At 45.1% G+C, this 14699-nt stretch overlaps 1 protein-coding gene across 6 annotated transcripts in view; it reads right to left on the bottom strand.

Moving 5' to 3' along the window:
• Window positions 1-490: 490 nt before the first annotated feature.
• LOC118399921 (kinesin-like protein KIF21B) overlaps window positions 491-14699 on the bottom strand; it is a 121396-nt gene continuing 107187 nt past the window's right edge. For 4 of the 6 annotated variants that reach the window (XM_052473208.1, XM_052473205.1, XM_052473203.1 and 1 more), the window contains 8 exons: window positions 10494-10630; window positions 10099-10279; window positions 9615-9779; window positions 9276-9393; window positions 8903-9073; window positions 7433-7632; window positions 6385-6525; window positions 921-1065 (listed from right to left, as the gene is read on the bottom strand). In XM_052473208.1, coding sequence (XP_052329168.1) covers window positions 6426-6525; window positions 7433-7632; window positions 8903-9073; window positions 9276-9393; window positions 9615-9779; window positions 10099-10279; window positions 10494-10630 — 1072 coding nt within the window. In that variant the 3' untranslated portion in view covers window positions 921-1065; window positions 6385-6425. Of the gene's footprint in view, window positions 1066-6384; window positions 6526-7432; window positions 7633-8902; window positions 9074-9275; window positions 9394-9614; window positions 9780-10098; window positions 10280-10493; window positions 10631-14699 lie in introns of all 6 variants that reach the window. The other 2 variants (XM_052473206.1, XM_052473204.1) reach the window with 1 other exon arrangement.

Below are 14699 nucleotides of genomic sequence, written 5' to 3' on the forward strand. Positions count from 1 at the left end.
GTGCACTTCATAGGAAGTAGGGTGCCATGTGGGACGCGGGCCAGTCTCCGGCCGCATAGAGACAGGAGAGATAACGATCTTGAACTTTGGCACCTGTGGAGATACCGCTGTCCGGTGGGGTTGGTGTGTCTGTGCGAGTGTGAATAATACTATTATTCCTGCACTCCCACCCTGATAACACAGCAGTGTGTGTGTGCGTGTGTGTGTGTGTTCCTCCGGGACTGGTGTTAGTAGTGATGTTATTATTGCTAGGCTCACTCAGTGCAAACTCAGCAGCCTGCAGCCAAGGTAGAGGCCACAGAAAACCCATCCATGGAGATGAAGAGACAGGGAATCACAAAGGGCTGAAGTGAACTCTCAACAAACTGTCGAGTGGTTTCAACATACATAATGCATGTATACTGAACAACTCGCTCTCTCAGCCCCCTTTGCTATACATGAATTCCAGTTGGTTCATCTCAGCCAGTAGACAATCAAACACAGACAGCCCTGAAGATAGAAACATAGTCTTTAGTTGGCTCAGAAATGGTGTTCTCCAAGGGTCAGTTCACCTCTGGGAGACCTTGTTTTCATTGAATGACTAATAAATAGGAGAGTAGATGAATCAGTCAGTAGCTGTGTCTATGAACGTCCCATGGGCATTCTGATTTTTGTCCTCACACAGCCATTATCTGGCACAATAAAGGTTTTGTCTTGTCCAAATCCCATCACACCTCAATTGCACTTCCAGTTGGATTGGCAGTAGAAACAAGAAAAGGCAAAAACTCTCAAGCTTCCCGTTTTGCCTTTCAGTTGAAGACACACTCCTCATCAGGATCTTTCCGGAGGAGGCTGAACTTTGCGACGACACGTCATCCACACCGGTCGTCCCGGTCATGGTTGGTAACCGTGAAGTCCTGCAGCGTCACACCTGATTGGTTGAGGTGGTTGAGGTGAGAGGGTCAGAGGTCAGTGGCGAAGGCCCTCAGTAAAGATGGCCGCAGATAATGATGTCACAATAACGCTCCGACCGAACGTCACCTCTTCTTCCCCACCTTTGCTGACCAGATCTTCACTGTCATATCACTAGAAAGAGAGGGAGGGAGAGAGAGACAGAGGGATGGCGGGGTAGAGAGATGGAGAGAGACAGAGAGAAGTAGAGTGGAGGTGGGGAGATGAAGGGGGAGAAAGAGAGAGAGAGGACCAGGGGGACACAGAATGAGAGCATGAGAAACATTGAGAGGGAAAGAGAGCCGAAGGAGAAGACCAAGAGAGATAGGGAGAGACCGAGGAATACAAGGGGGGAGGAAAAGAACAAGAGCAAGAGGCGGAGAGAGAGGAGAGAGAGGAGAGAGGGAGAAGAAAAGAGTGACTCAATTGCCAGCATCTTCAAACAGTTCCATTGTGACTCCCACACAGCACCAGAGAGACAAGACATCAAAACCTACAGTTCACAGAAAGATGACACACACACACACACACACACACACACACACACACACACACACACACACACACACACACACACACACACACACACACACACACACACACACACACACACACACACACACACACACACACACACACACACACACTACCCCCTACTCCTTCACTAATTACGGAGCACAAAGGAATCAGCTCCAAAATAGACATCAAGCATCGTCCTCCTCTGTGACACACAACCTCCCCTCAAGATAGAGCAAACACCAAAACCCTCATCCCTCTGTCCCTCTTTATGCCTTGCTCTATAATTCTCTGTTTTTCTCTCCCCTCTATCAAACACCACATGTCCCCTGTTATACCCTACAGAGCTCCAATTGAAGTTTGTAAAATACTATAATTGCATTAGGAAGTTAAGAAGAGAATCAACGTATCTTCTCTGCTGTTCTGTTCTCTTTTCCCTGTTAAGAAACTCCCAGCTCAGTTGACAATTTACTCTTAATCTCCTCTCCATTCATGACCTGCCGAGCACTACCTCCTAACTGCTGTCACATAAGCGTGTGTCTGCCGAGCTAACTGCGGTCTTAATACCCACGATAACACTCCCTCTCCCTCCTCAATCCCTCCTAACATCAGGCCGCTAGCAGGGCTCACTGAAGTGTGTTGCAGAGGCACCGTGTTACTGTAGCATTAGTGGAAAATAGTAGGATGATTGATTGACATGGATGATGTTGGCGAGGGAGGGTGTGTGTGTGTGTGTGTGTGTGCATGCGCGTGCTCGTGTGTGTTTGTGTCTGCTTGTGTGTGTGTGTGTGTGCACATGTATGTGTGTGTACTGTAGGTAGGACCCAATTAAAATAATAATTATTGTTAGTGTTACGTGCACTCTTACAAATAAAGGTGCAAGTTGGAACCAAATAAGATTCTTGAGAGTGATGCCATAGAGGAACCATTTTAGGGTCTATGAAGAACCATAAATTGGGATGGTTCTTTGAAGAACCATATACAAATCCAAAACCAGAATGTTTCGTCCTTCCAGGCCAGGAATTGTTAAGTTCTGGTGAAGGGCTATAAGCCTTTTCCCAGGGCACCTTTCGAGTATTTACCAGTACCACACATGACTGTGTTTGCTATTGACAGAGACATGGTTGTTGCATTTGTTAATTTTCAGCCCAATGGACTGCACCAAGTGAGATCCTAAGCGGATATGTGATCATAAAAAAAATATATATATATATTTAACACAATACCATACGTAGTTCTTAAGGCCTTATTTTGAGGGCCTAGTTTTACCCCAATACAGGGGCCTGAAACTCATATACATCACTTTTACCCAAAACCACACCCATCAATATCAAATTTCCCAGCATGCTCTACTGCAGGCAGATTTTTAGAATTGTTTGTTTCAATATCCATGTTTGTCCATGTACATTGAGCGATTACTCTACTGCTACACAAATCAGTTGGTCATTTTTTTTGCACCTGTTACTGAAATGTTTGTTCCAGTTTAAATGCCGGTCAGGGGGTAAGGAACGAGATTCGGCCGTGGGACGATTTTTGCCAGAGTGGATGGTCTAGGGCCCGGAAATTCATTTGAGTAATTATTAACACAGAAAAATGACCGCCACTAAGCCCAAAAAGAGATTATATTTAAAATATGCCATATAGCATATGCTTTCATCCAAAGCAATTTAGTTGTGCATGCATACATTTTACAAATTGGGTGGTCCTGAGAATCTATCCCACTATCAGGACCATCCACTACTAACTGAGCAACAGAGGACCAACTGTTGGATATTTGAAAAAAAAAAAAGTTCATACCTTGATGACATTGAGACACGATCACATAATGTCGTTGTCGACCCCTGCCTTTGGTAGTTTCCTCATAATTTGACTTGCAGGTAAGGTTGCAAAATGTTGGTAACTTTCCTAAAAATTCCCAGGTTCTCCAGAAATCCTGGTTGAAAGTTTCCTAGAAACGGAACCAGGATTTTAGGACAATCTGTGAATTTTGGTAAAGTCACCAACATTTTGCAACCCTACTAGCAGGCCTGACATGGCCTGAGGTATGAACTGGGCTACAATTATGCACTTAGAAATAAAAAGTTACAAAGGAAGACCTTACAAGGGACCATTATAGTGACAAGTGTTTGTACCCCTTTAGGACAAATCAAAACCTATTTTTCTGAAAGTGCAATATAATGGCCTGAAACTCATGGTTTACAGGCCGCATCAGGTGTGCAAGTCACATTATACTGGCTTGCAAAGTGATGTGTAATTCCTATTGGAAGTCAGCCAGAGTTAGGATATACAACAGTTAGGATATTTATTCACCTGCAACCTGCTACCTGCATTCCTAACCCAGGCACTAACCCGGTGCCTGGGTTAGGAACATTGTAAAGAGACTACCTAAGGCATTTAAACTGGAACAAACATTTCAGTAATGGGTACAATTGGATACAATTGTATTTTCTCGTCAATCTACACACAATACCCCATAATGCCAAGCAAAAACAGTTTTTTATATAAAAACTGAAATATCACATATACATAAGTCTTCAAACTGTACGCAGAAGTTTGTTGAAGCACCTTTGGCAGCGATTACAGCCCCGAGTCTTCTTGGGTATGACGCTGCAAGCTTGGCACACCTGTATTTGGGGAGTTTCTCCCATTCTTCTCTGCATAACCTCTCATATCCTGTCAGGTTGAATGGGGAGCGTCGCTGCACAGCTATTTTCAGGGCTCTCCAGAGATGTTCAAGGACATTCAGAGAGTTGTCCCAAAGCCGCCACTCCGTTTTCTTGGCTGTGTGCTAAGGGTCGTTGTCCTGTTGGAAGGTGAACCTTCGCCCTAGTATGAGGTGCTGAGTGCTGTGGAGCAGGTTTTCATCAAAGATCTCTCTGTACTTTGCTCCATTCATATTTCCCTCAATCCTGGCTAGTCTCTCAGTCCCTGCCGCTGAAAAACATCCCCACAGCATGATGCTGCCACCATGATCCACCATAGGGATGGTGCCAGGTTTCCCCCAGACGTGACGCTTGGCATTCAGGCCAAAGAGTTCAATAATGGTTTCATCAGACCAGAGAATCTTGTTTCTCATGGTCAGAGTCCTTTAGGTACCTTTTGGAAAACTCCAAGCGGGCTGTCATGTGCCTTTTACTGAGGAGTGGCTTCTGTCTGGCCACTCTATCATAAATGCCTGATTGGTGGAGTGCTGCAGAAATAGTTGTCCTTCTGGAAGGTTCTCCCATCTCCACAGAGGAACTCTAGAGCTCTGTCAGAGTGACCATCGGGTTCTTGGTCACATCCCTGACCATAGCCCTTCTCCCCCGATTGCTCAGTTGGGCCAGGCGGCCAGCTCTAGGGGGAGTCTTAGTGGTTCCAATCCTCTTCCATTTAAGATTGATGGAGGTCACTGTGTTCTTGGGAACCTTCAATGCTGCAGAAATGTTTTGGTACCCTTCCCCAGATCTGTGCCTCGACACAATCCTGTTTCGGAGCTCTACGGACAATTCCTTCTACCTCATGGCTTGGTTTTTGTTCTGACATGCACTGTCAACTGTGGGACGTTATCATATCCAATCAATTGAATTTACCACCGGTGGACTCCAATCAAGTTATAGATACATCTCAAGGATGATCAATGGAAAAAAGATGCATCTGAGCTCAATTTCGAGTCGTATAGCAAAGGGTCTGAAAACGTATGAAAATAAGGTATTTCTGTTTTTACATTTTTAATACGTCGGTCTTTGCTTTGTCATTCTGGGGTATTGTGAGTAGATTGATGAGGGAAAAAAGCAATTTAATCAATTTTAGAATAAGGCTGTAACATAACAAAATGTGGAAAAAGTCAAGGGGTCTGAATCCTTTCCGAATGCACTCTACATATACACAAATATTCTAACAAACATATATTTTTTAAATGTACCTGCAATAGAGCATGCTGGTAAATATGATAATGATGGGCGTGGTTTTGGTTCAATGTGACGTATACGAGTCTCAGGCCCCTGTATTCGGGTAAAACTAGGACCACAAAATAAGCCCTTATGAACTACGTATGGTATTGTGTTAAATTATTCTTATTGTGTAACTGCTAAACTGCTTTCTGACTGTACACTGTACTGCATGATTGTAGATAGCGGGTTTACTAACGTGTTAGTTCTAGTAGCTATGTTGACTATGACGTGACAACGATGTAAACTGTGTGTAGCGGTTAGCGGTCATGATATGAAGGTTTGGCTTGGAAAGCTTTTTTCGCCTGGTCAGAGACAGCTGATTTGTTGTGTACTGAAGTCCACAAGTGAAGGAAATAGATGAGAGGAGGAGAGCACATAGATAGATGCGAGAAGGAATTATATATACAATGAGCAAAGTGATCACGCTGTTTTCATGTGGTTTCTTAAACGGAAGCAACCGGAATGAAACGGGGATAAAAAACACCTAAATATGACCAACAGAAATTCACATTTGCAACTGTTGGACTAATGATTACTCCCTAGATCAGCTAGATGCAGGCAAGAGTCTGCCAGGCGGTATTGAATGTGTCACTGTCTGTCACCTTGATTAGTCAAAATTCTCTACGTTGTAAACTTTCAGTCATAGGCTTGGTTGTAGCAACCTCATGATGGATACAGGGAAAATACAAGTATCATGTAGTAGCCTAAACCTATCGCTGTTAAATTGAACTGGGTGAATGGAATATGAATGATAGTCATCCAATATCCTGTAATAGAAATAAGGCCATGCTCATGAAATAAAAATAAAAAAATCCTCCCTCATCTTACATGGCACCGACTGCCAATGGGGCAAGGGCATTAGCGAGATAAAGAGAGGGAGAGGAAGAGAGAGGGAGAACATTTTTAAAAAAGAGCACAAGAAAGAGGGCTCTAGAGAGATGAAGACAGGGGGACGGAGAGATGAAGAGAATCAGAAAGAGAAAGCAACGCGAATGAGTGAAAGTACCAGAGGAGAGCGGAAGCGGGGTTGTGAGTCGGAGTGAAGGCTCATGGGAGGCTTGTGGCGCGACCCTTGATAGCCAGAACCCGTCGCGGTAGACAGGGGGTCAGACCTGGGACATAACTCCATAACTTCACCCTGCAGTCACTGTGGCAGGTCAGGATGAGGAGGAGAGGGGAGGAGAAGCGGACATTGTACAGAAGATGAAAGAGAGAGAGAGAGGCAGGAGAAGGAAGAGAGGGGAAAAGGAGAGGTTAAAGTGGGTTAAGTACAAGATGAAGACAAGGTACTAGTTTAGTAAAGGTGTATTCAGATGGATCAGGAAGGGCATTAAGCATGAAAAGTGAAAGGCGTTGGTGAAAAGAGGTAGGTATAGGGAGGACAGAGATTATTGGCCGTGCGAAGCAGATCCATGCCAACCCCTCTCAATCTACAATCCTAGTGATGTCGTACGTGCACTTCACCGCCGTACCATATGGTCCTGTCAGTCTGCTAATGTTTTCCATGCCATGCCGGGAAGAAGAAAGACATACTGCACATGCCAATGATACGCCTGGTCGCGTGCATCAAGCTGAGCTCTACCAAGCAAGTGACTAGTTGTGTACGGCTGAGTGATATCCGAAATATTTATCCTTGACAAGGAAAATGAATGCCTCGTGCACACCAGTCAATGTTCTGTGTTGCAGTCAACAACATTTTCTTGTTAGTCATAGCATCTCCTCAGAAAGAATGTATTGTTCTAGAGTAACTTTTTCGAATAGATTTGCTGCAATAAGGTCTATCATTAATGTGACAAGCTCTCTAGCAGAGTGATGCCAAACAACAAGCATATTAACAGTCATCACACAATAACCCATGTAATGAAATATATTTGTGAAATATGCCCCTGATCGTGCAGTTACATCCACTGAAAGCCCCCCCCCCAACTACCATATTTACTTTACCCTTCCAGTGGCGTAACGTCATACCTGGATATGAAGTGAAGAATACATCTCGGGAGAAAAGTTATAATAAGTTATAATATGGTTCTAATCATGTGTTAGTCGTGTTTTACCTGGAAGCGGTGAAGATGTGCCGGGAGTTGGTGCAGATGGCATTGATGGGGCTCTCATGGCCCTTGACCTCTCCTATGGGGGTGAAGTTATCAACGTTCCACACCTTCAGCATGCCTCCCCGACAGGCACTCAGCAACATGGGTCGCCCTGGAACGTATGCCAGCGCACACACCCAGTCCTTATGGGCGTTGGGGATTTGCTGTGGGGGGGGGGGGGGGGAGTTTCAGTTTAGTTTAAATATACAATTTCACCTGCACACAGTCACAGAAGTAGTGTCTTCAGTGCACATGATCCTCTATGGCTAAACTAGGCACAGATATCCTTTCCACGGAGGCTTACTGTGGGTGTTTGACTAAGATTACCCAGCATTCAAGAGGATTTAAAAAGCATTACCGGATACTTACATGAATGCAAGCACGCCCACACGGGCACACACCAGACCTGGGTTTAAATACTATTTAGGGTACTTCAATTACTTTCAAAGACAATGTTGGAAGTAAGTATTTTGATTAACACAAGTAGTTGAATATGGGAATACATTTGAAAATACACTCAGAAAGTATTGCCATGTATTTAAAAATACTCAAATACATAGGCAGGTGTATATTCCAATACAAATATTGAAATAATCCAATGCATTTGAACCCAGGTCTGTTGGGTCATTGAAATAATGTTTTTCCAATAGAAGTAGTTGATTCGGGAAACATGATTTGAAAATACTGAAATACACTGAAGTTATTTCAATAAACAAATGATCAAAGTAAGTATCCCCTAGCCCTACTCAGTAGCTATCGATATACTTGTCCACCCTGCTCTACAATGTTGACTATTCTCTCATGGCAAATTTTTTTTTGGGGGGGATGACACAGTACTAACTTGTCCCTCAGAGCTAACACTTTGGCTGCCTCATAATCCTTATATAGTGCACTACTATGGCCCCTGGCCCCTAGTAGGATATTGATTGGGTTGTAGACCTTTGAGCTGAGCCGGTAAAGACAAGGCCTATATTTTTAAAAAGGCAGCTTTTTACCTCACAGGATTCACTCCTGCCGCTATAGGCTGACCACATTGTAGACAGATAAGCATTCATCAACACGCATGCACTGTAGCAGTATGTTCCTTTTTCCCCAATACCGTCAGTATTATTATCAATGACATTCAATTATCGCTGCCACACGGTGCCGTGAAACACGCACAGTCTCTCTCTCTCTCTCTCTCTCTCTCTCTCTCTCTCTCTCTCTCTCTCTCTCTCTCTCTCTCTCTCTCTCTCTCTCTCTCTCTCTCTCTCTCTCTCTCTCTCTCTCCCCTCCCTCCCTCCCTCCCTCCCTCCATCCCTCCATCCCTCCCTCCCTCTACACTCATAGAAAAAAGGGCTATTCTGTGGAAAGGGTTCTACATGGAACCAAAAAGGTTCCTTCAAATGGTTCTCCTATGGTGACGGCGGGAGGACCCCCCCCCCAAGAGCGTACCTGGGTGAGTTCTTGGTTCTCCAGGTCCCACTTCTTGATGCCGTTGTCTCGTGATGCGCTGAACAGAACGTCTCCCTGGATGGCCAGACACTCGATGCCGTCATAGTGCGGAGGCTCAAAGTTGTGGGCGGGGCCTAAATTACCCAGCATGCCCTCTGCCACGTCAAACACCTGGCACAAAAAAAACAGGACAGTAGTCAGAAAACATGACCAAACAGCAGACAAAATGCTTGTGCGTGTGTGTGTGTGTGTGTGTGTGTGTGTGTGTGTGTGTGTGTGTGTGTGTGTGTGTGTGTGTGTGTGTGTGTGTGTGTGTGTGTGTGTGTGTGTGTGTGTGTGTGTGTGTCTCTGCGCATAGCAGTGTGTCCAGTACCTTGACATAGTGGTCCTTGGAGCCAGTGATGACCTGGTCTTTGCCCAGTAGAGACTGACCTACAGTGAGACACATCACTGAGCCTATATGACCTGTCAGCTTCCCTAATGCCATCATCCTAGAGAAAGGAAGGGCAGAGGGAGAGAGGCAGAGAGGGAGAGAAAGAGGGGAGGGAGAGAGAGAAAAAAACAGCGAGAGAGAGAGAGTTTTTGTATTGCTAGAAAACTTTTATAGGCACAGCTAATGTACGTACATACAAAGCTAAATCAATGGCAAAAGTAGAAATATATTGCTGCATAGCAGTGGTTACAATGCTAAAAACCAGTGTCCTTCTGTTACCTGTTGAGGTCCCAGGTGCGTACGGTGTTACCAGCAGCAGCATAGAGAACAGAGCCAGAGGGGTTGAGAGCTATCTGGTTGATCTGGTATTCACCCTGTGCTACCGTGATGGTACGGGTGGTGGTGCCGACACACGCATCCCCCGATACCACCTGGCCTGAAGACCTGGAGAGGACAGAGAGAGAGAGAGAGAGAGAGAGAGAGAGAGAGAGAGAGAGAGAGAGAGAGAGAGAGAAAGAGAGCGCGAGAGAGAGAGAGAGCGAGAGCGATGTGGGGGTTGGGGGTAGAGAGTGAGAGAAAGTGAGAGAAAGAGAGAGAGGGATAGCGGGAGAGAAAGAGAGAGAGATATTGATCTTTGGTAAACATTGGTTCGTTCAGCTTGGCCGTAAACATGTCTGGACTGTTACAGAGTAGCACTGACTGATCAGTGAGGGTGGTTAAGGTGAGCTGTGATTGGTGGAAAGACACACAGCGAGCCACTCACGTGAGGGTGCGGACACACTTGGCAGAGTCTCGTATGTCCCAGACCTTGATGTAGGAGGTGGAGACAGAGAAGACGAGGCAGGAGGAGGAACAGTATTTGACCGAGACCACGTTATTGGGGTGCCCTTTCAGCGTGACGATTTCCTGTCCCGTCACCAGGTTCCACATCTTACACGTCCGGTCTGACGAGAAACGAGAGAGAGAGAAGAGACGGGTCAAAAACATCTAAACACTGGCAGCACCGCCACTTGGTTGTTCTATAAAGGGATGGGACTGGAGCTCTGGATGCAAGGACTGATAGTCCATCAGGTTAAACATGATCGCTTTCACCAATTTATGTTTGTGTCCAAAGACAAGAGGCATCCCATGGTCCGAGTTAGGACATTGTTGTTGTACCTTTGGATCCAGTGAAGAGCAGTTCATCTGTAGCGTCCACACAGAGGACAGGTTTAGAGTGTCCCTCTGCTATGGCTGAACACTGGAGGGGCGCCGTCCGTCCCCCCTTCACTCCCCCCGTGGGAGTGATCACACCCCTGAGGGAGACGCACACACACACCGTCACACACACACACACACACACACACAAACACTAACACACAGACCACTAACCCCGCACAGATACAAAACAGCTCATACACACTTCATCAAATATGAAAAGATCGCCTCCACACCTCAATAAATGAACACACAGAACACACACACAAATGTGCAACACACAGACTTAGAAACTCCAGCCAGGTCAAAAGGAGCACAGCTCTATCATGCCCCCTGCTGGAGATAAACAGGTATAACCACTCCCTCCCATTCACCCCCCTCTCTGTACCCACCCGTTCCTCTCTATCCCTCTCTTTTGTGGAAGCTCAATTAGAGAGCCTGGTCTAAAACCATCCATCTCCTGGCTGGCAGTGAAGAAAAAAAAAACTCTCAGAGATAAGGAGCCTCTTCCTCCCGTTTCCCGTTGTCTCTCCATCCCCTTCCCTCTCTCTTTAGCCTGGCTCTTTCTTGCCATCCTTCTCTCTCTCTCTCTCTCTCTCTCTCTCCCTCTCTCTTTAGCCTGGCTCTTTCTTGCCATCCTTCCTCTCTCTCTCTCTCTCTCCCTCTCTCTTTAGCCTGGCTCTTTCTTGCCATCCTTCCTCTCTCTCTCTCTCTCCTTCTCTCTTTAGCCTGGCTCTTTCTTGCCATCCTTCCCTCTCTCTCTCTCTCCCTCTCTCTTTAGCCTGGCTCTTTCTTGCCATCCTTCCCTCTCTCTCTCTCTCCCTCTCTCTTTAGCCTGGCTCTTTCTTGCCATCCTTCCCTCTCTCTCTCTCTCCCTCTCTCTTTAGCCTGGCTCTTTCTTGCCATCCTTCCCTCTCTCTCCCTCTACCACTATCCCGACTTTTCTTTCCTTCATCATCCCTCTCTCTACCTCTGTCTCTCTCTCCCCCTTTCTCTCTATCCCTCCACCTCTCCCTCTCTCTCTCTCTCCTTGATTTCTTTCTCTCCCTCTAATTTCTCACTGCCAGAGCACTCGGGGGGAGCCGGCCAAGTGAGACACAGGGATGGATGGAAAGAGAGAGGGGGGCTAGAGAGAGAGAGAGCGACAGGAGTGAGTAGGGATAAAAGGACCAGTGATTAAAGGACAAAACTGGGACAGATCTGTCTCCCTGGACCCCTCAAACACACACACACACACACACACACTTCCCTTTGTCCCATAGGGATATATTTCCCCTCTCTCCCTATGTATAGTAGTGGCGTGATTTCTGCGGGTAAAGCAGGTGAACAGCATGTCACGGCTGCTAGACCAGCCTAGGCCAATCACAGTGATGCGAGAAAGAGAAGATGCATGCATGTCAGCTATAGTCTCGAAAACGCAAATGTATTTGAAACACAAAACAACCCCCAAAAATGACAAATTCTACAGAAACACAGTGCAGCTCATTCAAATGATGATAGAGAATGGCGGCGGTTCACGGCGCCAAAGAAGAAGCAGAACTCAACAACAGCCAAATCAAAAAACAACAACATCAACTTGTGGCATCTACAGTACATGCAGCATCTCCACCAATCAAGAGTGAGCTAGCCCGTGGTCCTTGCCCTTTGCCCCTTTTGAGCCAATCCCAGTTCAGTGTTCAGGCGAAGGCAGAGGCAGAGGCATCTGGGACAGGTGAGTGAGTGAGAGATTGGGGGGGGGGGCTGTCACATCAGACCCCCTCTCCTTCTCTGTCTGTGGTTGATTGGAACCAGGCCTTTGTCTTGTCACAGAGGAGGGAGGGGGTAAAGGTAGGATGGAGGTTAGGTGTGACAGGGCTAGTATATCGACCCAATTCCAAATCAAAATCTGTTGGTTTGGAACTGGACACTGGGTTTATGGATAAGAGGGCTGTCTTCTGAATGAACCTTGTGTCCAGGGAGAGCAGGGGAACTTTCACAAGTGAGCCAATAGGCTCTGAAAGAGTGCTTCTATTCACTATTCCCATTGGTTAGATAGTTGTGTGGACACTCTGCCCAATCAATCCACTAGTGTCTTTTTCTGATCGCTCATTCCAAGGAGAGAACAGAGGACCTGACCTCAAAAGCCTCAAAAGCCTTTCAAAACAGGGTCCTTACATGAGTTATTCCATTTCTGCTATCCTGAACTAATAGAATGTAATGGAAGTTATTGCCTGTGTGTTGTGTGGTTCTGAACGTTCCAAACCTGGCTTCCCATATAATGAGATAAGATAAGAGATCCGTCTATGATAATGCCATTATCTATGTATAAATGTGATGAAAACCAGAGAGGTGTAATAAGACTGTCAGTACGATGATTAGAGCGGTGATAAGTGAGATTGATCTATAAAGTCTCTTTCTTTCTCTACGATCTCTACGTATGTTAGATTATCAGAGAGAGAGAGAGAGAGAGAGAGACACCAAGAGAGTTGACGGCGACAACCGGCTAAGAATAGCCTAGAGGGTTTTCAGGCTCGAAATATCCACATACTTCTTTTCCTTCTCTCCTCTCTCCCGTCATCTACTTGTAATTATTGGAGACTTTCACCCTTTACAGACAGACTTTACGAATTGTCGCCTTTAAAATAGAAAAATAAAACAATTGGGCAATGTGTATAAGAAGCCGATTCAAACAGTCCCATCTTTACCACATTCGTCTTTACCACATATGTTTTTGTTATAGGCAGCATATACCGTAGTCTGTCTGTAAAGGGTATTATACACATGTTGTGCGCAGTCTGCAATTTTGATCCTGTTGTTGTGTTCTGTTCACATATATTTAAAGATACTATTTATACAGAAAATGTGTATAAAACTGTATAATAATTATATGACAATATTTCAGGTTGACAATAATTCTATTACACAATTTCTGATAGATCACATGCATTACTTTTATTTCCTTGCATAATTAAAATCAGGATTATGCCTCCACTGACTTTCATTCCAATTAGACTGGTTCGGATTTCTCCCAGACCAATTACGCCTGCCACCCCATTCTGGAACGTTGAGCGTTTAGGAGATAGCCCCTCTTGTAATTGAATAGGATCTTTATGCGTCAAAAAGGTCTCAGACAAAATGGACTGTCTTGTTTTTTTCCCCCCTCACATTCACAACCGTAAGCTATTTTTTTTAGCTCGCCATTCCTTGTATAACAATGACCTTGTTATGACGAATAAGACGTTGACTACAGTCAAACTCCAGGCTGCTGACGTCGTTTTTGTGTGGAATGTAACGTGTACAATGTGTATGATTGAATGCGTGCCAAAGCCGGAACGAAAGGTGATCTTTATACTGAGGGGATTGGCGGGGCTTTTAAAACACATTACCGCTAATTATGATTAAAAGTACAGGCTTTGTTGCCGGCAATAGAAAAGTCGGCAAAAATGTTGTCGTCATTCTAAAGTTGCCGGATTTTAAACCTGGTTTGCAATGGGCAGGTTATTACAGGTTGAAATAGCTGTGAGGCTCAGGGAAAGTTGTGTGGTCCCACAACAAATCAAGGGCACTGCAATAACCACTGAACATATCAACTAGAACACCCCCACAAGGGTTCAATTATTCATTGTTGGCGCAGCCCACTGTTTTAGGGCAATTCCAAGTGTCCGTATGTCATTCTGAACTTTCTGAAAGGGTTATTAAAAACTGATTGATTATGTCGGCGCGGAAATGCAATTCCGACTTTACAGTCTGGGGAAAGAGAGTGGCACTACACAGCAGTCAGAGCAGATCGTTGTTTTTAGCCATCCATGAGAGTAAATGTCATTCCTGTTTATCTGTTCTGTTGTATAGTCATCCCATTTTGAGGTTGAACATTGACATTTGCGTAGCTTCAATGAGGCCCACAGAAGTATGAGTTCCATAAAACACACAAAACATATTTTGGTATAGATACCACCTTATTATTATAATATGTAATAAATCATTTTAATATTCCACAAGAAGGTGTAAAATGGAACAACAACAAAATTGTAAAGAAACGTTTTTATTTACAGTGTGTGAATGTAACATGATGAACAGGAAGGGCATTTACTCTCACGGGTGGACAATAAGATCTCTGAAAGCCACACCCCTAAAAAGCCATGGCTCCCGAAAATAACCGAAGGATAACCTTTTCAAAAGGCAAGTGAA

This window comes from Oncorhynchus keta, chromosome 21 (assembly GCF_023373465.1).
Source record: "Oncorhynchus keta strain PuntledgeMale-10-30-2019 chromosome 21, Oket_V2, whole genome shotgun sequence".
Taxonomy (NCBI): domain Eukaryota; kingdom Metazoa; phylum Chordata; class Actinopteri; order Salmoniformes; family Salmonidae; genus Oncorhynchus; species Oncorhynchus keta.